Source organism: Amphiprion ocellaris, chromosome 19, assembly GCF_022539595.1.
Source record: "Amphiprion ocellaris isolate individual 3 ecotype Okinawa chromosome 19, ASM2253959v1, whole genome shotgun sequence".
NCBI classification, from domain to species: Eukaryota; Metazoa; Chordata; class Actinopteri; family Pomacentridae; genus Amphiprion; species Amphiprion ocellaris.
In genome coordinates, this window is record NC_072784.1 from 28,970,092 (window position 1) to 28,995,186 (window position 25,095).

Below are 25,095 nucleotides of genomic sequence, written 5' to 3' on the forward strand. Positions count from 1 at the left end.
AACCGAGCCTGTTTTATTTTTTCTTCAGAGGGCGCTGAATATTTCAGTTTTGCATTTTCTCTCGTTTTATGTGCTCCCACTTTTTTTTTCAGGCCCCTTTGATGTGTCTTTGGATTCGTTATCATTCCGTTTGGATGAGCTCACAGACTCAGATGCGCGTGCACACACACACACACACACACACACACGTGCACACAAACGTGCACACACACACAACGTGCACACACACACGTGCACACACTCTCACTCTCTGTCTTTGTAAAGCAGAGACCAGAGGCATCCACATGCATTCTGGTCTGTTTGTCAGTCGTCTCCATGAGCTGTTCCACCTACATGGCAGCCCATACACTTCTTAAACACTCTGCTGCCATGAAAGAATATTTACATAAGCAATTAGAGTTCCTGGTGTGTAGTAACTGTATGTCTGCACTACCGTTCAAAAGTTTAGGGTCACTTAGAAATGTCTTATTTTGAAAGGAAAGCTTTTTTTTTTTTCAATGAAGATAACGTTAAATGAATGATAAATCCAGTCTTGTCACGGAACAGGGAAATTCTGAACCCAAAGCGAGAAGCAACACAGAGCAGGCGGCAGACAGGTCGAACTTAACCAGGATTTATTCACAAAATACAAAATACAAAGCCATAATGCCAACACTGGCCAGAAACTCACAACCCACAGTAAAGTCCACGTCCTCGCTCCTGAGGATGACTACGGGGTAAACAGGCTGCTCCGTGGCTCAATGTCGCTCCGTACTCCTCGGCGACAGAGAGCTGAAATGATCCGACACTGTTTTCCATGCAGCGTCGGTCTTTATAGGGCGTCAGAATGGGATGTGCTGCAGGTGTGCTGCTGCAGCTCATCTCGTTCATTCCGGTCACCTGCAGCTTCCGTGACAAGTCTAGACATCGTTGATGTGGTAAATGACTATTGTAGCTGGAAACAGCTGATTTTTAATGGAATATCTTCATAGAGGTACAGAGGAACATTTCCAGCAACCATCACTCCTGTGTTCTAATGCTACATTGTGTTAGCTAATGGTGTTGAAAGGCTCATTGATGATTAGAAAACCCTTGTGCAGTTATGTTAGCACATGGATAAAAGTGTGAATTTTCATGGAAAACTGAAATTGTCTGGGTGACCCCCAACTTTTGAACGGTAGTGTACATGCAGTAACTGCCTGTATGAGCAGCATGTGGCTGCATGTGGCTGCATGTGGCATTGTGTGGTCAGAGCAGTCCGGAAAACGCCGGCATCCCTGCAGCCCTCCTGTCTGCCAGGCGGCTGGATGGCGGAAGCTCCTTCACCCTCTCTAGTACAAACACTCCTCTCTCCTCGCCTCCCTTTTAAACAGCCGTTTAGGATTGAGGGATGAGAGGACTTCCTCTCTAGAGAAGGCACATCTTTAATTTGAGCCTCCTCTCCTTCCACTTTTCTGACCAGAGATCCATTTAAAGCTGACGGGCCGCCCTGGCGCTGGCACCCCTCTCCTTCCTTTCCCTCTCTGCTCCAGCCTGCCAGGCCTCCCTGACTCTTTTTCTCTGTCCTCTCATCTCACCCTCGTCCTCTCTGTTATTGATGGTGACATGCTGTCTACCGCTGCAGTGACCACACACGTTCACACACTTATTCTCCCAGCGGATGCCTCGTGTTCACCTGCTCTCCTCAGCTTTGGAGCGTAATGTGTTTCAATCTGTCACATACTTGAAGTTCGCTGCAGTGAATTTCTCGCCGTTTCCTCAGAGGTTCGGGCTCCAACTTAGTCATAGTGCATTCCTTGAGTAGAGTTGTCAGTCACACACAGAGTTTGGGACTGTGGCTCACGAACAAAGGCTCATGTACGCGCACGTGCACACACATGTAGGCTGCTTCTTCGTCTCTCAAGCGAGACGCACACCCAATTCTTTTTTTTTTTTTTTTTGCTCCGACTTTTCAAAAACTTGCTATTTCTGTGACATCCTCTTTTCCATCTTTCCTTCTTTTTCCATCGTAGTCTCTCCACACATCCTTTTGTGTCTGTCTGAGTCCGGAAGGCAGTCATGCAACGAGACTGATTAATAATTACAGAGTACACAAAATTGGGAGAGAGAGAGAGAAAAAAAAACAGTTTCTTTGTCGTTTGATGTCCAACATGAGAGAGACCAAAATTACAAAGAGACAGAACCCTATAAAGAGGAGAGAAAGCTTGCACATTCCTTTCTCAATCCTCTGCTTTTGTTCTTTGCTTCTTTTTTTCATTGCCTCCTTTTCATTTTGCACTTTTTTATCTCCACTGTCTTTCTGTGTTTCTGTATTTTTCCATCAGTGTTCTGTCTTTATAAACACTTAAAGTTGCCGCTTTGATTATGGGAAGCGATGAATCATTTAACAAAACTGCAAACTTTGTGAATGTGCGTGTGTGTGTGTGTGTGTGTGTGTGTGTGTGTGTGTGTGTGTGTGTGTGTGTGTGTGTGTGTGTGTGTGTGTGTGCATACAGGCGAAAACTGTATTTTTCTCTGTAGAATAGTTTGTTTTTTGAACAGTTGTGTGTTTCTACCTGCTGCACACTCACACTTGACAGTCCTCCTGCTTTGTGAAACGCAGACAAATGTGTGGAGAATAGTGTCTTCTAATTGCTTTAAAGTTTCGCCCACTGGCCACAAATTCATTCTTCCTCCCGCTCGTCCGTCCGGAGAGAATAATTATCCAAACACTGTCGGAGGATTCATTTACGAGGCAGCAGGAGAGCAGCGCACATCCACACATACACTGTTAAAAACAAAAACCTGCACAGCCAGTCATCGTCTTCCCAACATCTTTGTGCATCAATCAGAAGAAGGTTCTAGGACAGGGGTGTCAAACAAGCAGCCCGCGGACCAAAACCGCCCCGCCAAAGGGTCCAATCCGGCCCGTGGGGCGATTTTGTAAAGTCTCAAAATTACAGAGAAGATGCAGATTGCAGATAACTGCAGATTGTAAATGTGTAAAACTAGTAATTTAAAATAATTTCCAGACCTTGACAAGTTTTTTGATCATAACGTAAAATACTAGATCTAGATATGAAATTCCATATTAACTGATATTCAGTATTACATTACAAATACTACCAAATAAGTAATTAACAACAATACTGCAGTACTTTTACTATCAACTAAGTAATTAACAACAATACTGCAGTACTTTTCTACCAACTGAGTAATTAATAACAATACTGCAGTACTTTTCTACCAACTGAGTAATTAATAACAGTACTGCAGTACTTTTACTACCAACTAAGTAATTAATAACAATACTGCAGTACTTTTCCTACCAACTAGGTAATTAATAACAGTACTACAGTACAAATACTACCAACTAAATAATTAATAACAATACTACAGTACTGTTATTAATTAATAATTAATAACAGTAGTTATGTTGATGTTCGTGTGTATAAATCTTCATTTCTGTACATGTAAAAGACAAACACAATCCTTACTTTTGGCCTGATTGTGACGTGTTATTGCGCTGAATCATGCGTGTAAAAAGATAAATACTGCAGAAACGTGTGTTTAACAATAGTGTACATGCATTGCTCATATTATGGGATCTCAGATGCAGCTCACAGTTTATGTATGACCATTAGTATAGATAATAAACAGTGGTATTATCCAGATTTTTAGTCCGATTTTGTGAACATCTTCCCGTTCTGCCAGCGTTTAACGCTCCAGATCTGTTATGATTGTCACATAACGAACATGTGGAGCCAGTGAAACAGATGTGAGCACATGTTGACATAATTGTTCACGGTAAAACCCGAGTCCTGTGTGACTGCAGCTTATCACAGAGATGGATGTAAAACGGCTTCATAACAAGCTCACGTCTCGTCTGACACATTTTTATCTTCATAGTGACTCTTCTTTGTCATCTTGACTCAGTTTAGCTTGAAATGTCACACATAATCTTCACGTGAATTGGAGGTTTTCTTTCTTGTCTCTTTTATTGTGTCTCCTTTGTGTTTGTTGATGCACAATCAGTTTAATTACTCCGCCAAAGATCGCGGTGGAGTACTGCGCTCTCTGAATGCTTTGCTAGTTGTAATTGGCAGCTTGCGTGTTCCTCAGGATGTGTATTGTTGGCTCCCAGCAGAAAGGCTCCTGGTTTGAACCCAGAATTCAGGTTAATCTGAAGCTCCAAGTCGTCTGTTTGTGTGGATGCCGTCTGTACGTGTCAGCCAGGTGATTGACTGACTACCTGTCCAGAGTGTTTCCTGCCTCCTGCCCAGTGTCGGATCCCCACAACTCTCACAGGATGAGCGGGTTGTAGATAAAGGATGGATGGATGGAAATTTGCAAGTGGTTTACGAAAATAGCACCTCCGTACGCCTCCCTCCCTTCTCCCTCCATCCATCCACCCAGACACTCCTGTCCCTGCACCCTCTGTGGGTTGGTTTGACAGCTGCTCGGCGGTGCTGTGTGTGATGTTGTGGCTGGGCCTGCTGGCTGGGCGCTGACAGCTCTCAGTATGATTCTGTCCCTCTCAGTTCGCCTGTCAATCCTCTCCGCCTGCAGCTTCATGACCTGACATTTGCCAGCAGCACACCTGCACAGAGTTGATGTGTGAAGTGAGCTGAAGCTGTAGAACTGTACACAAGAAATTACTTTTCTTTACTTTTTTACGAATTATATAATAAATCCAAAGTGATTAAAACTAGAAAAGCACTCAGAGAGCGCAGTCCTCCGCCAAGGCTGTTCTTTCCCCCATATGGCATTGTCAGAAATGCAGCATTTTTAAAAATAAATGCAGCATTTGTTTATTAGTTATTGATGATCAGAAATCATGGCAACATAGAATTTGTCCATTTAATATAGATGGACCCACAAACAAAATTACCTTGCACTGAGCACAGGTGTGTGTTATGGTGTTATGAATGTGTATGTTATGTGCGGATACTGACTCGTATGACCTAAGGAAAGGTTAAATCTTAAATTAGACTTTCTAAAGAATAATTTAGAACATGGACCATAAAGCAACCATAGTTTCCTATTAACTAACTTATCTCATTCTGCCCCCACTCCTCCCCTCTGTGTGTGTTTGGTTTGAAGGGAGATGGAAGGCCAGTTGGACCGAGCCAGGGAGAGCCAAAGGCAGCAGATCCAGAAGGCAGATATGGCTCTGGAGCAGTTCAAGAAGCAGATGGAGCTCAGCTCTGAGAAGGCCTACGCTGACATGAAAGTCCAGGTATGAAGTACACAAACACAAATGCAAATGGACATCTATCCATCCATCCATGCATCCATTGTCTATACACCGCTTAATCCTCATTAGGGTTGTGGGGGGGCTGGAGTCTGTCCCAGCTGACTTAGGGCTGTGTTATGCTTTCGACACGAACGACCCATGCAGACATGAGACACTTGGAAATCTGCCCGAGAGAACGTGTGTGACTTTATTTGTCCACACGGAGCCACACTGACCTTGCGGACACGGCAAGCATAACACAAGCTTTAGGCTGAAGGTTCACCTGGACAGGTGACAGTCTAACTCAGAACTACATATACAGATGAACAATCACACTCACATTCACACCTATGAACAATTTAGAATCACTACCTAACCTCAGCATGTTTTTGACAAAGGAGTTCAAGTATCTCGGGATCTTGTTCATAAGTGATGGGAAAATGGAGCGAGAGATGGAAAGGTGGATTGGTGGGTCGACAACAGTAATGCGGGCGTTTTTCCAAATCGTCGTGGTGTCTCGATTTATCAGTCCATCTACGTTCCAACCCTCACATATGGTCATGAGCTCTGGGTAGTGACCGAAAGAACAAGATCGCGGGTACAAGTGGCTGAAATGAGCTTCCTCCGCAGGGTGACTGGACTCAGCCTTAGAGATAGGATGAGAAGCTCAGACATCCGGAGGGAGCTCGGAGTAGAGCTGCTGCTCCTTCATGCCCAAAGGAGCCAGCTGAGGTGGTTTGGACACCTAATTCTCCGGGGAGACTTCCTTTGGAGGTTTTCCAAACACGTCGGACTGGGAGGAGACTCCGGGGTAGACTCAGAACTCACTGGAGGGATGATGTATCTCAGGATCCAACATGAAGAGCTGGAAGGTGTTGCTGGGTGGAGGGACATCTGAAATGACCTGCTTCATCTGCTGCCTCCGTGACCCGGCCACGGATAAGCAGAAGATAGGTGATGGATAGATGTTGTTGGACTGTGGGAGGAAGCCGGAGTACCTGGAGAAAAACCATGCGTGCACAGGGAGAACATGCAAACTCCATGCAGAAAGATCCCAAGAAGACTGGGACACAAACTGGGGATCTTCTGGCTACAAGGCGAAAGTGCTAACCACCAAGCCACAGTGCAGCCCTAAATGTGAATGGACAGATTATGTTGAAAAATAAACCATCTATAATTCCTCCAATATTTTAGTTAAGCCTTTCAAATTATAGCTGAGAGTCACATCTTGACGGCGTCATTTCAAATCCATCGTGGTGCACAGATGCAAAGCTGCAAAACACGTGTTCCTGTTCACATATTTGGCTGCATGTGAAAACACTTTACATCCAGTCAGTCTGCTGCACTCATGCACATTCTCAGCATTAGTCTCGTGCACATCTACTCGCTGTTATGGTAACTTTGCTTCAGGTTTTCTGGGCCACAAAGTGAGTGAGCTGCTTGAAAGACAGTAACTGAGACAATGCACACACACACACACGCATGCACACACACACACGCACGCACGCACGCACACACACACACACACACACACACACACACACACACACACACACACACACACACACACAGACACACACATGCACACACATATTTTGTATTTGCAGAGACGCAGCCTGACCACAGAGAACAGGGCGCCACGGTGGCTGTGCCTGAATTCCTCCATATGTCTTTCTGTCTCTCTTTTTCTTTCTCTCTCATTTCCACCGTCTAATGATTTGCACAAAGCATCATCTTATATCCGGCTCTGGGTCATTTTCTGCCACCTTTTAACCGCTCGCATACTGAAAAATCTATACGTACCAGCCGAGAACATAATCATCCCCGGGCCATGTTCATTCATTTAGTCACTCCAAATGAAATGATTTATTATCCTGCTCATGAAACGTTCATTTCTCTGCTGCCATGCGTTGACCTCCCCTCCTGACGCTGGCTGACCAGGCTTCAGTGGAGAACAGGCCATGCGCATTAAGCAGCCAGAGTAATTAGTACATTGGGCCTGACTTACGATCAGCGCTGCACACTGCGTGGGCTGCTGCTTATTGGAAGAGTTTTCCGATCGATACGTGCTCAGCCTAAAACTTCTGATGCTGTTTTACAGCTCAGTTTAGCTATAGGCGTTTTTGTTGAGGTTTTTTTCTTTTTATTTTTGCCATACAGCATGTGTGCCGTATCGACGAGGCTGTGCTGAGTGTGGTCCTAAATGTTTTAAAGGGCTGCGTGTTAGAGAGATTAGCAAGTTTTAGTGGCTGATTAGTGAAGTTTCTCGCCTAGTCAGTGTGTTGGGGGCGCATGTTGTGTTAGAAAAATGAGAGTTTGTGGGAGTGGAGTTTATGCACGGATATTTGCGGGCACACAGTGCGACCTTCTATTTTCCCAGACTGAATTTAAACCGTTTGTCGTATCCACAGAAGAGTCAGGTCGTACTGGTTAGCATGTGAACCCTAAATGAGACAGAGAAGAATCCAGTGAAATGACAGATGTGTGATAAAACATGAAGCTTGGACCCTCTTAAGTCACAATCTGTTAGTTGTGTGCTGTTGTGAGGATACATAGGATTCCTGTTTGGATTGTCGCCACAACACTGAATGTTTTAAAATATTTGTTTTGCTTTCTTGAGTACAGGGCTGCATGTGTATGTTTGTGCATGTGTGTATGTGTGTGTTTGCATGTGTATATGTGTGTCTATGTGTGTTTCTTGAGTACAGGGCTGCATGTGTGTGTTTTTGCATGTGTGTGCGTGTGTGTGTGTGCACGTGTGTGTTTTTTGAGTACGGAGTTGTGTGTGTGTGTTTTTGCATGTGTGTGTTTCTTGAATACAGGGCTGCATGTATGTATGTGTGTGTATGTGTGTGTTTCTTGAGTACAGGTCTGTGCCTGTGTGTGCGTGTGTATGTGTGTGTTTGTGTATGTGTGTGTTTCTTGAGTACAGGGCTGTGCCTGTGTGTGCGTGTGTATGTGTGTGTTTGTGCATGTGTGTGTTTCTTGAGTACAGGTCTGCATGTGAGTGTATGTGCATGTGTGTGTGCATGTATGTGTGTGTTTGTATATGTATGCATGTGTGTGTTTCTTGAATACAGGGCTGCATGTGTTTGTGTGTGCATGTGTTTATGTGTGTGTTTCTTGAATACAGGGGTGTGCATGTGTGTGTTTGTGCATGTGTGTGGGTTTGTACATGTGTGTTTCTTGGGTGGCAACTTATGTCTTCTTTTCTCTGAGCCTGGACAATGTGTGTGTTGGGGTATTTTTTTCCTCCTGCCGCTCTTCTCTCTCATTCTCATCCTTCCATCCTCTTGCTCGTTCCCTCTTTTCCCATTGAGCCCTTGGCATCCCAATCTCCAATCTGACTTTATCCTCAGCCCACATCAAAGCCACGGGAGAGAGAAGCAGTCTCTTCTGCATCCCTGTCATCCTCCTTCCTCTTCTTCTCCTCCCCACCCCACTCGTGCATCGCTGCATCACGTTCTCCCACTAAGGCTTTAATGTTGAAGAAAGTACTTCAAAAGAAGTTCTTTTTTGACTCTCTTTTTTCATCCTTCCATCATTCCTCTCATCATCTTCTCCCTCTCTCCATCTGCGAATGGTGTTATATCTAAATGGATTATCTGTATCACTCCCTTCCTCTGTCTGTCTGTCTGTCTGTCTGTCTGTCATTTCAAAATCAGCATCCCACTTTTAGACTACACTTAAAGGAAAGAGTCTGCCCTATTTTGGTTAGAAAAAAAAAAGAAGCACCGTACGGAATCAAATCTCTGTTGCGTGTGTAGTTCAAAGGAGGCTTCAGCATTTTAAATGGATTAATCAAAACACATTTGGCAGTTCCTTAGCGTTACACACAGCATAGCCCACATACAGAGGCGTGTGAGCAAATTACATTTCCAATTGTTGTTGATTATCATCACCTGAACAGAAAATGTGAAAGCGGAAGGCTGCGAGGAAGTTGGAGTTAAGATGAGTAGCGTAAATATTGTCGAATCTCTGTCCACAAAGAGAGGGAAGCTTGTGAGTGTTTGAGTTGCGCCTGTGAAAATCCAAATTATAAAGTGAACTAGCAGCATTTTTTTAATGCAAATAATGCATGTTATGCTTTGTCGTCTGTGTAGATTTTTAGTCATCCAGGTCACTGTGATGGTAGAAGCTTCATGAGAAGTCTTCTGGACTTCAATCCAGTTGATTTCTCATGATTTCTCAATACAATTATACTTTGATGAACAGGTTAAAATATGAATGACTGCAGCATCACTTTGCACTTTATCTATGCACAGATTTTTTTTGGCTATGATTCTGCAAATTTTTGAAGGAAAATGTAGGTCCAATCTTTTGAAATATTGCAATTAGAGTAACCCAGCCTGGATTTATGTTGCTAAAAGCTCTAATTGTAATACAAGAGGTTCTTGACTTACGTCAGAGTTCAATTCCTACGGATCGACATAAGTCGATTTTTGCCGTAAGTCGGAACTCCGGCGAAAACGTAAACAAAGCCGTTACGTGCATCATGAAATCTACCAGTTCTTCGGAAACGTCATGAATACCAACAACTTTCATGCATGTATGAGTCATTTTACACGAAGATAACAGAAAATGTCGCACTGTTTATGCAACTTGAGCGTTTTATTATATCTAATTTCACTTCCATGGATATGGCTTTCCTTTTCTTCGAAGCACTGCCATCAGAAGAGTCTGACTTACGCTTGGGAGCCAAAATACAAGGGCAAAAAGTTAGAGAATGTAACCAAAGCTGTCTTGTAGCACCACGTGACGATGTTTTCAATACGAAACGCTGTAGGTTGAGGATGTCATAAACCGAGGACCCCCTGTATTTCAAAACTTTGGACATACATTTTCCTTAACTTTCATTAGTATGACTGCAGCATCACTTTGCACTTTTTCTGCACACATATTTTATTTTTGCTGTGTTTCTGCAAGTTATTGAAGGAAAATATACGCTACCATTGAAAAGTTTTCACCCAGACAATTTCATGTTTTCCATGAAAACTCACACTTTTATTCATGTGCTAACATAACTGCACAATGGTTTTCTAATCATCAATGAGCTTTTCAACACCATTAGCTAACACAATGTAGTACAATGCCTAGACTGGATTTCTGATTCATTTAATGTTATCTTCATTAAAAAAAAAAAACTGCTTTTCTGTCAAAAATAGGACATTTCTAAGTGACCCCAAACTTTGAATGGTAGTGTATGTCCAGTCTTTTGAAATATTACAATTAGAGGTTTTAGCAACATAAATGTATGCCTATAAACCCAGCCTGCATTTACATATTTCTCTGTTAAATTAATATCAGAATCATTTTTAGTTTTTGCTTTATTTTCTCCGTCTTACACCTCCAGATGGAGAAGGTAGAAGAGGACCTGGTCCGCTCCAGATCCTTCCGAGAGAACCAGGCCAAAGAGTTCTCGCAGCAACTCGATGTTCTCAGACAGAAATATGAGCAGCAGGTCTGTACGAGTCTCTAACTTTCTACCGATGTGTTTACAGCGTAGTGTTGTTTCTTCGTTTGTGAATCGCTCTTTCCTCATAATGTAGCCGAGGGGAAGAACTCATCTCTTTCCTCCATCATCATCATCGTCTTCACATTGTTATCTTCCTCTGCTATCAGTGAACACTTGGCCTGTTGGAGCAGCCAAGGGTCTGACATCCACTTGCAATAGTGTTGTTATTCCTTCCCATCTGTTCCGCCCGATTAATTTCTCATGATAAGGGACACGCTTTAGATTAAGCTCCGATTCCGGCTCAATAAATATCTTAAACATTGCCAATTGAAAAGTAATGCAATCTGCATAGAAGATGCGCGGTCCCCCTTATCGTCCCATCTGTGTCACCCTTCTTCAATTAAGAGTCAAGAAACCATTTTCACCACTCATTGAAATCCAGCTCCTGATAGAGAGACACCGGATTCAATTAAGCCACAGAAATGCGTATTATTGGAGGCAGCTGATGTTGCGGTAGCAGACAGGGAATATAGTTCATTTTTATACTTTAACAATATTATTGAATATTTGATGAGTATATTGCAGACAAGATAACATTAAAATAGCTCCACCAGCTAATGCGGTTATTATTAATAGTAATTTGTGCGTATAACACCTGGAAAATGAACAAGATTGTTAATTTTGGTCATAGTTCTGCAGCCCTGCATAGAAACAAGTTGTTAAAAGAGATGTACAGTTGTGCTCCTAAGTTTACATACCCTGGTAAAATGTGTGAAAAGTTGTGAATTTTTTTTTAGAAAATATGCTTGATGATGGAAAAAGATCAGGTCACTAACTGGTCCGGACCCAGACTTCTTTCTATACAGACCTATAATCAATAAATTATAAGGGGAATTTAAATTTGACACTTCTATTTTAACTGGAGCAGCTTTTCTAGTGTTTACGGCGTTTATCCGATCAGAGGCTGAACTGTGAAGACGGTTTAACATAATCAGACTTTCTTTATGTGAGTCGACAAAAACTAAACCCTCAGTCAGAGTTAACAGGTATGAAGTTGGTTTCAACTTTCTTTGTTAACTCAGACTTTCTGCTTCAAACTCGTCACACAAACAGGAGCATTTTACCATCATTTGACTCGTTTTCTGCACTGAATGAACCGATCGCCAGCAGGTTGTTTAAATGGAGAAGGAACATAAACATTTATGATCGTAAAAAGCTGTGACTGGAAATGATGTAAGACAGGAATGCTGATAGAAAACTGCTAAACGTGTGTTAATATATTTGTTTAACTGATCAGTGCAGCTGATTATTGATAACAAACAGCTGCGCAATGAAACTATCAGACTTCATCTATTCAAACATGATATTGTATTGAAGTACATGTAGGTCTGACACTGTCTCAGAATGAAGGAAATCACTTTATTTTGAACCAAATCAAAGTGAAACATAAGTTACTGATTGAATATTCTCTGTAATGAATACTATTGAACTGATCAGTTTTCTTGTTTGTGTTCTAACAGCTTCAGTAGCAGCAGTTTAAACAGACCAAACATAAAAACAGATTTATATAATTTCTGCATCACCAACTAAATACATGTGGGGTTCCCTTGGCTTTAGTTTTAGTACAATACCCCTGAACTATACTGTATATGTACAATAACTATATACTATACTATATATGTACAATACACCGCAGATGTCCGCCTATTTTCCTTCAAGACGGTTATTTCTGTTGCGCAGTGCACTCACTTCCTCTTTTGATGCTGTAACGTTCGTGCCAAGCGCCAAATCTAATTACTTGATTAATCGCCAGAATAATCAATAGAATACTCGATAACTAAAATAATCAATAGCTGCAGCCCTACTATGTAAACTTTTGAGCACAACTGTATGCACTGACATATTATTGTTTAGTGCTTCCACTAAATGATGGTAAATGAAAGGCTGCATGTTCATATGTGCAAAATGACCATATGGCACCAAACAACTACTAGCTGCTGTAACATCTCTGTTTCCCATCTGCATCCACAACACGATTGCTTTCCAGGCACCGGCGTAGCATCAACCTGTGTGCTAATAAGCATGCTAACACTCATTTCCAGGCCAGATGGAGTTTACGCTGCGTGTAATTTGCTGCAGATCGTTTATAAGTGGAGGATATGAGGCCGGCGGTATTTCCAAGCAACGGAGAAACTGCTCTGTGTTACTGATTTGCTCCATGGTTGAGCACCAGTAATTATAACGGTATTTATGGGGGAGAAAAACATATTTTAAAAAGCCTTAAAAGTGATGGATTCGTTGTGTTGGAATGTTTTTCAAAAGATCCACCAGAAACAAAAACCGAGGAAGATGGTTGGAAATAAGATGCTTGGCTTCCCACTGCGAGGGTCTATTGTCATAGAAACCCGACCGTGCCGGTTAAACCGTTAAACAGATTGTATTTATATCCAAAAGACATCTTCATCCCCGTGTAATGATCCAGTAAATGGGAAGATTTATCGGTGTTTTGAGTGGCTGCTATTGTGTATTGTTCTGAGGAATCATGAATTCCATCTCGTGAAAAACAGGTAAATCAACGATCAAAGATTTGCAGAAAATATTCAAGTGATCATCTGCTGCTGCACTGAGTCGGAGTGCATCTGACAGCTGAAGACAACCGCATAGGGTTAGCAGCATATCAGGGAGGCTTTTGTCTTAAAGATAAAAACACAGCAAGACGATGGACCTGTCTTTGGGATGATGTTGATGTGAGAGCTGCTGACATTAGCTGCACAGCAAGAAGCATATGAAAAGGAGGAATTTGTATCTGTATGCGTGTGAAGAAGTGTGATTATTCATGAGCTGCTGTGAGCACAGTCGTTTAATGTTGCATGTGCATTGTTCATAAATTACTTCTTTATCTGCATGCATGCATGGCTGCAGAAAGATTGGTGTCACGAGACTGCAGCGGTCAGTGTGGTCTGAGTCTAGTTGACTCAAAGCCAGCTTCTGTGAGACTCTACGTGGGAAAATACACTACCGTTCAAAAGTTTAGGGTCACTTAGAAATGCCCTCATTTTTGAAAGAGAAGCAGTTTTTTTTCAATGAAGATAACATTAAATGAATCATAAATCCAGTGTAGACATTGGTAATGTGATAAATGACTATTCTAGCTGGAAACAGCTGATTTTTAATGGAATATCTACATAGGGGTACAGACCCCAAACCTTTGAACGGTGGTGTGAGAGAGATGGAGATGTTTACTTGTTGACCCTTAAGGCTGCCGAACATCGTGACAGATGAGACAGTTTGAGAGACACAGTGAGGTCAAGTAGCTGGCTTGGAGTCATGAGCTTGACAGTTAACAGAAGCAGCTTCACTCTTTGGTTGTCAGTCTGGATGATAAATAATAAAAGAAGTGAATAGTGGCTTGGTGGTTAGCACTGTCGCCTTGCAGCTAGAAGATCATCAGTTCGCGTCCCGGCCTTCCGGGGATCTTTCTGCATGGAGTTTGAATATTGTCCCTTTGCATGCATGTGTTTTCTTCAGGTTCTCCGACTTCCTCCCACAAATATAACATTAAAACTGTTCATCACTCAATTTCCCAATTCATCACATTTTCTCACTAAGACGCAGTTAAAGGGTTCAGTATAGGCTCTATATACCTACACAAATATACTATGAACTGTGTCTATTATTGCTTTTACTATATGTCCACCTGATGGAAGAAACATCATCCCAGATCCATAAGAGAAGCATTACTATACATTCAGAAGTGCACATGTGCCCAACTAAAGTCTACAGTTAACTAAAGTTAAAAACATGTCCAAAGATAAACTCAAGTTAAATGGTCACTCTAAGTTGTCCCTAGGTGTGAATTGTGATTGTTTTTCTGGATATGTAGCCCTATGATAGACTGGTAACCTGTCCAGGGCGTCCCCTGCCTTCGTCTTAAATCACACAACCCTAATGAGGATTAAGTGGTGTATAGATGATGGATGGATGGATGGATGGATGGATGGAGGGATGGAGGGATGGATAGTTGGACTGTAAACAGAAATGTGCTGCTCTACATCTTCAGTGTCGCTCTCCAGCCATTTACAGCTCAAACCCTACAGTGAGTTAAAAGGTTTTTTTTTTTTTCATCTCTCTCTCCTCTTACATGCAGCCCAAACTCCCCGCTGAAACCAGACAAGCCCTCTGTTCTAGCCTCCGCCTCCCCAAACATTTCAGATATCCCCCCTGGGGTTGAAAGAAGCCCATTACCTCACTGTCCGGCCTCAATACACGCCACGCACACACACAACCATGTCGGGCCGGGCTGACAGGAGTCGTGCTGTGCAGTAACACCCGACCCGCCCTGTATCTGTGGCACCAAGCTGTGCTGTAACCGACTCAGTGTTCCCTCTCAAGCATCACGCCGGTCCCTTTAAGAGCGGCAGCACCCAGCATCCTCCACTGCACACTGGCGCTATGTGATGTCACAACCAGGCTCCTTGCTGGGTCTGCTCTCTGTCCTCTCCTTGATATTCTTTTTTTCTGTTTTTCTCACAACAGATCTGCCTTGCCCATTTCTTTATCCTCGGTTCACCTCAGATCCCCTCTTTCCTCCAAAACCTTCAAAAGCCCGAGACTCTGAACAGGAGCGGAGGGTGAGCTGGGAGGTCCTCCCCCGGTTTCTGTTGCCGCATGTCCTGCTGTCCAGCTCGGGAGTTCCTGAAGAAACTGGCTGCTCATGAATCCGTCAGCTGTAACTTGTGCTGCTGTATGAATCTGACTATCCCTGTGGGACAACGCATCCTGGCTGTGGATCTGATCTGTATCTATCATGTGCTTGAATGGAAAAGGCGGTGAAGACGGTGCTAATTTGTCTGTCTGTGGAACTTTCTCCAGACACCATCACCAGTGGCAGCACATGGAAGCTGTTGGCCACATTCTGCATACTGTTTGTTGTCTTGTTCTGTTTTAAACGTTGGCATGTGTGTGAGTTATTTTCAGGGTTTACTTTATGTGTGTGTGTGTCAACTGAGCCTTAGAGATGAAAACATTTTTATCCAGCTTCACGTCCTTCCTCTGCCCTTTCTGAGGGCATTTAGCAAAGCTCTCCCTAAAGCTGAAGAGTAAATTCGTGGCTGCCAAGATGAAGTGTCTATTGTGGCCTTCCTCTAAGTGCCGGGGAAAGAATCCGGCTTCCTGTAGATAGCCCCTCATTCATCACCTGCTCTGAATAGCACGCTACACTGGAAGATAGGGCCGTGGATAGAGCAGGCACCGGGCACAGAGGCTGTTGATCTCCGCTTCTCTGGCAGGCCAGGTAGGGTGCCGTCATGCACAAAGTGCAGGGGATTAGCTTCAAAGCAGGGTGGCAAATGGGCCCCAGGCCCCTGCTGTCCTTTCAAGGCTCCGGCTGGGCGTGCACGGTGGGATGGTGTGGGGGTCACTTGTCCCCCCACCATGGGGGAGTGGGAACGGAACAGAGCCTGGGAAAGGCTTGGGGCTCGGGGCTGGGAGCTTCACTGGAAGGCTCACCTCCCAGCAGGTGACTCCTCTTACAGCCGGGCTGGAATACAGACTTGCTCCAGCTGACAGGATGATTAAGCCCTGAAAAATTGGGGCTTTGCGTCCCATTAGGAGTGTTTTATTTTCCTCCACTGTCTTGTATGTAGCTGGTTGTAGGTCTAGCGGGACTGAAGTCTACGGTATGTTTGTTTTTCAACCCAGCCTTCCTGTTGATTGGTGCATTGAGGTTCCTGCTGGACTCAGATAACACCCATTAGCAGCATAAACCCTAGTGACTGCAGCCTGGTAACTGCTGCTCAAGCAGAATCGCATTAGTTGTTTTAGCATGAAAATCGATATTGGTTAATAAATGGATTTGAAATTGGTTAAATTAACACTGCGATGAGTAAAAGCAGCAATGAGAATCTTTCAGCGTCTTCTCAGTTCTTGCCTCTCTCTCCGGTCTTTATTCTGATTCGGGCTTATAATGATCATCATAGTCATCGCCTAAGCCGATTTTCACATGCTGTCAGGCGCATAGCATGGGGCACAGAGTGGTTACTGCAGCCAGATGGCTAACCCCTACCAGCTCGCATGCATAGCCCAAACTAGCTGCTCTTTTATATGCCGATCCAGAACAGGGCGAGGGGGACAGATTTGAAGAGAGAGAGAGGAGTGGGACGTTGAGGGCTGGTCTGTACAATTGGCAGCAGAGGTGGGAGGGCGGGGGAGCGAGCCAGATGTAAACACACCACATCATGTCGTCTCTGACGACGTGAGGAAGCGGAGAAACTTTTCTCGCTGTTTTTTTCCCCCTACCTTCCCAACAATTTCCGATCGTTAGTTGGGCACATGGGTGTCCAGGGTGGAGGGAGAGGCTGGACGGAGTGGGATGAGGAAGGATGGATGGATAGGTGGATGGACAAGTTGTCATGACGACAGGGTTGCTCTGAGTGTGTGTTGGCTGATGAAGTCTCTCTTTGCCTGCTTGTCCAATCAGATGGCTGAGCAGCGCATGCAGCACGAGCAGGAGAGGACGCGGCTACAGCAGCAGCACAGCGCGGAAAAGGACAGCCTGGTCCAGGAGCGCCAGCGGGAGGTGAGCAGCCTGGAGAGGCAGGCCAGGGCCGCCCTGCACCAGCACCAGCAGCACACCCACGAGTGGAGGAAGCGCGATGCCCAGGTAGGGGGTCTCCACTGATCCACGTCCGCACACCCACATGCTGACCCATCGCTCTCCTGTGGATAACCATTTTGTGTTTTGCCCATTGACGTTTTCCTGGTGTTTCAAAAGCACAGCGGGTTTAAGACACTTTTTTTTTTACTTGAAGCAAGACAGATATTGACGTTTGATGTGAATAATTTTAGAGATTGTTGTACATTCAGCGCGACAATACAGAAAATTTTAAATACTGTTGTTTGGGAAAAAAAGCAAAACAATTTGAAAGAATGGCGCTCTTGAGATAGGTAAGAAAAAATAGAGTAAACAAACCATAATGATCGCCCTGTCCCCGCTTCTAATGCTACTCTGACGGCTTTTAAATTATTTTTCGTTGCCGCAGGGTTTTGTGATATAAGTACACAGAAATAAAATACAGAAACTAAAAGCGAAGAAATCAGTCTGTTGAGCGCCAACCTTTTATTCCACAACTTTGGCTTGAATTAGTGTTTTTTTATCCCGCTGTACAGTTGTGGATGCCCGGCCAAGCTCCCAGTACTCCCAGAAAAGTGTGTTTTCGCGTGGCGTTCTCCTCTCACCACAGGTAGCTATCTCCCCATGGAAAACGCTGGTTATGCTCTTATTACAGCTCGGTGGGCCACAATGAGTGTATGACATTTGGGTCTGTATTAATTCATATCCCTGACACTGAGACCATTCTGCTAGCGTTTAGCCAGGTCTTCGTCTCACAACCTTCGCGCTCTGTCTTTGCCTCCCTCCAGCCTGGACTGGACTGGTGCTCTGTGGGAACCAGTTGGACAAACGAGCCCCCAGCTGGGGTTGTATTTGACTCTTTAGGCTTCTTAATGACATGAATATTGTCAGCGTGCAGTGAATTCTGTGTTATTGTCCGTTACCTTAAAATACAGAGATGGTTTTGTGGACAGAATGTCCTCAGTGCATGTTGCCAGGTGAGGCGAGAATAAATGGAAATCAAACTTAGCGTAGACTGCTTTATCTTAGATTTTGTCATCACTAAGAACAATAATTTAGTAGTTGCATTTATTAATATAAGAAAGAGCAAATTTTACATCTCTGCCAACAATTACTGAATTTTAAAGTATATTCTGCAAGCAAAATGCAACAATATTTAATGACTAAAGACAAACCCCAGTTGGTTAAATTGCATTATTTTGTATCGTGTCTTGAAATTTTTTTTTGGCTAATGTTTACATCCAATCTAACAATAACTAGACAAAACGCTTCCAGTAAGGTGGAAAATAGTCAGAATGTCAAACTAATCTCTCATTTTCTTACTATTTTTATTTGTTGAGAGCCCGCTAGAAGTCATCTCATAGTGCCTTACCAGTCTTCAGTTGTAGCATTCTTAAATGTCTTAAAGCTAGAAACTTAAAAACATAAGGGAACATCTCTTCTGTTTTTTACTTTCCATTGCCTCTGCAATGTTCCCTTGTCCAATATTTTGGGAAATGTCTTTCACGACACCCGCTACTGTGTGATTCGGTCGTCTGGAAATGCCATCACCACAGGATATTTCTGCTGATAACACGCCGCCCTACTCGTGTCAAAATGACGTCTAGTTTGACAAACCTCACAATCTCAGGAGGTGACAGAAAACAAACTTCCCCAGTCCTCATTTCGTATTCTCAGTTCCTGTTTGCCTATGCAGCATTTTAAGTCGAGATCAGATGACTGCATAATGTTGCACATTAAAGCGGCAGAAATCAAGACTTTCACTCAGGCCTCGGAAAGATGGAGATGGAGGGTTTGGTGGAGCTGCTTCGACTTCCTGCGTGAGAAGAACAAGAAGCTGACACACCAGCAGCAGCAGCAGCAGATGTGTATTAAACACGAGCTTTTTCACACAATGGGCAAAGCCACTTATTATTAAAGCCTTCTGAGCTGCCCCCTGGGAACTTCATCTGCCACACTGCTAATGTGGCCCTTCACATGCAGCCTTTAAACAAATAAAACTGCTGTGAAAGTTGGACATTTTAGAGTATTTTTTGATGCAAGCAGAAAGAAAAAGGGGACTTCCTTCCACCACATGCTTCTTGTCCTCTCTAGAGTCCAACGGCGGGTCAGACGGACAAAGATTTTATCCTTGAGCCAAAGTTACCGACAGCCTAAATGCCTGCTGTGCCATTTGAGCCCAGGCCTCGTTTTTTTTTTTCTTTTTCTCACGTTCTCTTCCTTCAATCACTGGAAGGACAGTTGCAGCTAGAAAGTTGGCAAGAAAAGGGAACAGCTAATGTCAGTCACACACTCTCGGGATGAGTAATACCCACTCATCCCCTTGATGTGGTGGGACACTAATAAATAGCATTCCTGGCTCTTGGCTTGTGCTCGAGAAGGAGAGCCAATGAGACGTAGCAGTGGGTGGAGGGAGAAGCTAAAACCTCACACAGGGACACACTGTCCTCATCCCACCTGAGTCCGTCATCCAAGAAACTCTGGCTTCAACCACCACGTAGCCGCAGCCCATTTTAAAGGCGGTATCAGCCATCTCGTAGGTGTTAAAGATGTGTTTGTCATCACTCATATGTGCACTTAGCTTCCTTTTTCATTTGCTGTTCATTGCTTAAACATTACAGCATCTCAAGCGAAAGAATTAGAAAAAAGCGTCTGGGTTTAAGGCCTAGTTGGCATCTCACCAACGCCGGGGATTAACTGACAACTCCAGGCCTTGTGGACCTGCATGTTGCTGTTCTCTGGAAAGAATAGAACAACTATTTCTTCACCATTTTTAAAAATACCAGAAAGGAAGCTTTCCGTTGCCCCGTCTGTCCAAGATGATGAAATATCTCGCCGGTGAAACATGTTTGCCCGCAGCCAGTTCTGTGTTGTTCTGTTAGCTGATCAATGCCCCCCAGAGGACGAAGTGGTTTTGTAGACTGTTTTGGGGGATCCATCGCCAGCAGACCCTCTAACACTCTGATGGCCTTTCTGGCTTAGAGTCTGGAGACAAAACTCCAAAAATGTACCTTGTGAGCACATCCACCCGTAGAGTGTCTAAACTATATTTAACATTTTAAAGGAAAACTCTGTTTCACTCTTAGTCACTAAAAGTCAAATCAAAACCATTTTTCCAGTTAGAATTCTGCATTTTTTCACATTCCTGGAAGTCATTATTCTGCAGCCGCTACACAATAATTCTGTCTTATCTTCTAAAACCGCATTTTTAAAGAAAATAAAGATTCATTGTATTATGTGGCAAAACAATTTAAAACATTTTTGTGCGCGCTATTGTTCCTAGCTGGCTCGACGGTGCGTCTATGAGGCTTTTTAATTGTTAAACATTAGTAAGAGTTTGACTTCAAAAACTAGGGCCAGCATTATAAATTAATTTGAAGCCTTGTTTTTGCAAACATCAAAATTGTTTGTTCTGTGCAAAAGCCGTTGTTCGTATTTCTTCCACGAGCTCCTCCTCGAAACTCGTTTTATGGGTATTATTTTCCTGAATAATTATGTCTTAAGGAACGTACACACCATCTGGACTTCAAACAGCATGGGAGAGAGCGGGAGTCTTGTGAGGTCTTTCTTCTGGGCTGTGATGGACTAAATAATGATGCTGTCAATTTTTCAAAGCGTTTCAATCCCAAGTACGTGATTAAAATGAGTCAGATGAAGAGGGTGATGACAGACGAAGTCAAAGCAGACATGAAGAGAATAGACAGCCCGACCAGGGTGCACATTGATTGTCTCGGCGCTTGTGCGTCGTCATCCACCAATTGATTTGTCCCTGAGTGTTGTCTAGTGAATCTTGTTTTGTTGCTCAATGATTCCACTTGCAAATCAGAATCCCTCTGAGTTCTGGTGTCATTGTGTTTGTGATTCTTTAAATGATTTCATCACATATTCCCATGAATTTATGTCAGAACTCAGCTGTTTAGTTTTTTTTGTTGTTGTTTTTCCACTGGGGGACTATTGATCTGCTGAAGTCATCAGTGAATGCTGATGCTCTGTGATGTGTTGAGCATTACAACATGCTCCCTTTCAAGCCATGAAGCCATTTAGTATGTGCATACATCACATCTTGGATTTCACTCAGTTGTATTTTTACTGGGTTGTCAGCAGTGAATCATTTATTCTGACGCTCCTACATACATTTTCTTTTCAAGTCAAATATCTCACATTAATACGCATGTATGTTCCATCTTTTATTTAAACACTAATACATTATTTTTCTTTAGAGGGATAAATTGTCAGGTTATTGTATTATTTATAGTATTTGTATTGTGCACATTAAATATTTAAATACTGTACTAGGAGTCGACCACAGCACACATTTAAAACCTGTTCATGGTTCCACATCCTCATGTGTTGACCAATCTGGACAGCAGTTCTATTCCTACTCCAATAGGTTCAGTTTGATACGCAGACAGTCACATTAACGTTCATATTGAACACAGAAAAACGCACTGTTCTCTTATGGATGAAATGAGGTGGTGACATCATCCAGTATGCTGGTGTTCCAATTGCACATTAACGATGCGTTCTTGCGTTCTCTGGAATCCGTACTTCTGAGTCCATACTTGGGTACTGGACAAGTGCTCACACACAAGTATGGATTTGCGTACTTGGTATTGAGAAATAGCCAGCGCAGTTTGAGTAACAGGCCAACATTAAGACAATAGTTCAGCTAATTAGCTCCGCATAGACGGACCTTTTTCTACCAGTTGCTCACATCCCCCCGTCATGCCTTTGCGTCACCTCAGGGGGGTGCACCCCACAAACACTGCATTAAATGAATCAGAAATCCAGTCCAGACATTGTTAATATAGTAAATGACTATTCTAGCTGGAAACGGCTGATTTTTAATGGAATATCTCCATAGAGGGTACAGAGGAAAATTTCCAGCAACCATCACTCCTGTGTTCTAATGCTACATTGTGTTAGCTAATGGTGTTGAAAGGCTCATTGATGATTAGAAAACCCTTGTGCAGTTATGTTAGCACATGGATAAAAGTGTGAGTTTTCATGGAAAACATGGAATTGTCTGGGTGACCCCAAACTTTTCACTGTTAGAACGTTAAGTTCCGATCCGAATATTGGGATATTTGTCATTAATCGGGGCCGAATATCCGGAGCCCAGAAATTGCTATTTGGGCCAGCCCTAGTATTTTGTATATTGTACAGGTGTGGAGGAATCTTACCTTGAAACAAGTGCATGTGTGACGGTCTGGATATGTTAGGCGTTAACTGAACTTTTAGTTCCTGTGGTCAAACTTTTGACTGACAGCTATTTTGGTCATATGACTGGGTGAGGGCACGGCACTACACTTTCACTAAACAAAAGTATAAACACAGCATGCAAATGATCTCCTTTATCGACTGAGAGAAAAAAATGTAAAATGTGGATTCTATTGTTCCAGTTAGAGGGTTTATAAATTCAGCCATTTCTGCATTTCTGAGCTGTTGAACTGGTGACAAATTGTGGACCACTGAGTAAATCCTGGTGTGTCTTTAACAGACAATAATCCGATAGTGTGACCAGTACAGAGACACACCTTTTCCCACTGACTCTAAAAGGTCACCAGGTTTTGTTCACGATGCCATAGATGACAAAAGAAAGTCGTTTACATCACCAACATTTGTTGTCGAAGAAATCATCTCAGACAGACGATCACCCTCATGATTTTCTGGAGGGACAGTGTGATTCTGTCTTCCAAAATATCCAGTAACTTCACTAAACCTGTTAAGAACAGTGGGACAACATTTCACAAGCTGGCATCGACAACCTCAACCGAATCATAATACAAAGAGTTCACTATAAGTTCAGTAAATAATAAATACATTTAATCGATGTTTCTGCCTGCTATTGTAAGTAGAACTACAGAACTCAAACAGGTCTAATTAGTAAGATTCGTTTTTGCTCTTTTTCATTTCGGTTTAACTCTGTTAAGAAACCAGCACTGGAAGGAATACAGTGATTATAAATACAGTTTTCTAAGCATTATAACCACACTGTTGTAATGATTCTATGATGGGAAAACCTATTACTTTACCTTTCTTTATGAAGCTCATATTTGAGCCACCAAATTCCTCCCAGAAATGCAGTTATAAAGCTATCTGGTCACATGTTGTAGTCTTATTGCATCTTTAATATCTAACATTAATCTTCCAACACTTCCTCTAATTAGCATACTAGTAGAGTAATTATAATAATCTGCTGAGACTCTCTTAATATTACAGATAGACAGAACTGATTGCTCATTTTCCCTCATCATTTTGTTTTATGTTTTGTGAAATAATGTTAAGGCGTAATCAGATTAAAAAATTACCCGAAGCAGACGCCAGTTGTTGTGTGTTCTGTTAATTATGTGTTTCTTTATCAAAATAATATTTGGTTCTCTCGTGTGAAATTTGTTTGCATGATTGGGCTGTGTAGCTGGAAAAAAAGATGCTTTCTAAACAACAGAACCGAGTTAGAATGTTATCAAGAAACCCATCTGTCAGTGATTGTAAAGTCTGTATTACTTCTGGTGCTTTTAAATTCTGTATTTTGTTATTTTAGAATCTTCATTAGAGGAGTAGATGTTCTCCTGAGAGGGGAGGGCTATAATTCTATAGCAGAAAATGCCAGTAATGAGTTCAAATTAACCACATATCCGTAAAAACTACATTTTTGCCTTTATTTTGTAATTAGAGTCGACTTCTCTTGGCTACTGGCATATATGTGAAAACCGCAGATATGTGCATTTTGGCCTAAATAACACACTGAGAGTTTAACATCAAAACCATGTCGGCTGTTATGTGACCAAACTGAATGCACACAATCAATTACTCATTTCACTGGTGAATGTCTGTAAGATTTTAAGGAAAACTTGCCACTTGATAGACCATAAACAATGATAGGTGACCATATGGCCACTCGCAAAACCCATAATTCTCCATTTATTATATTGCTTGCATTGTTGTAAATCCCAAGTGGCTGTTTAACCAGCATTTTCTAAACATTTTGTCAGTACTATTAACAAGCTACTCTCTTTTTGTATCTAGGCAGATCAGACAGCATCATACTAGCTTTGCAGCATGACAGACACTGACATTGAGAGACAAAAATAAGTAGTAGCTTTGGGTATTCAACCTCAAATCTGTATTCTTTCTTTTTTTTTTCAAAAGGTGAATTGAAGTACAGGGGGTCCTCAGTTTCTGACATCCTCGACCTACGGTGTTTCATCGTTACGTCAGAACTGGTTACGTGGAACTAGTTGGTGAGCGGAGCGGACAAATACGTCGTCACGCAGCGCTATAAGATGGCTTTGTTTACATTCACCAGTTGTACGCCACCTTGGATTGTGCTACATTCACTAACTTTTTGCCCTTCATCATGGCTCCCAAGCATGATCAAGTAGATGAAGTTGTAAAAAACAGTGCAACATATTCTGTTGTCTTCTTTTTAAGTGACTCATACAGGCATGAAAGTCGTTGGTATTCATGACTTTTCCGACGAACTGATAGATATCATGATGCACGTAACGGCTTTGTTTACATTTTCACTGGAGTTCTGACTTACGGCGAAAATTGACTTACGTTGGGCTGTAGGAACGGAACTCCGACGTAAGTCGAGGACCCCCCGTACTTCATTTCATTCATTCTTGGACACCTTGCAAGGTAATTTGAATACCATGGAGAGCAAGAGCACCAGCTAACATTGTTCTATGACACTGTTATTTCAGAAGTTTTTCCTCTGGTGGAAAAGTTTCAGAAGGAGAAGTTACCTACGCACAAAGAAGTCATAGGGCTAATGAGGAATTTAGCTCAGGAAAAAGCCTATGATAAAGC

General features: G+C 42.7%; 1 protein-coding gene across 14 annotated transcripts in view; it reads left to right on the plus strand.

Annotated features, from left to right (window-relative positions):
- The window catches only part of cep112 (centrosomal protein 112), a 162,505-nt gene that overhangs the window by 59,311 nt on the left and 78,099 nt on the right, over positions 1-25,095 (plus strand). For 13 of the 14 annotated variants that reach the window (XR_008599752.1, XR_008599753.1, XR_004847105.2 and 10 more), the window contains 3 exons: positions 5,062-5,197; positions 10,548-10,655; positions 17,128-17,310. Coding sequence is in view for 11 of the 14 variants with exons in the window: in XM_023267140.3 (XP_023122908.2) it covers positions 5,062-5,197; positions 10,548-10,655; positions 17,128-17,310 (427 nt within the window). In the remaining 3 variants the exon portion in view is untranslated. The remainder of the gene's footprint in view (positions 1-5,061; positions 5,198-10,547; positions 10,656-17,127; positions 17,311-25,095) is intronic. The other variant, XM_035946788.2, reaches the window with a different exon arrangement.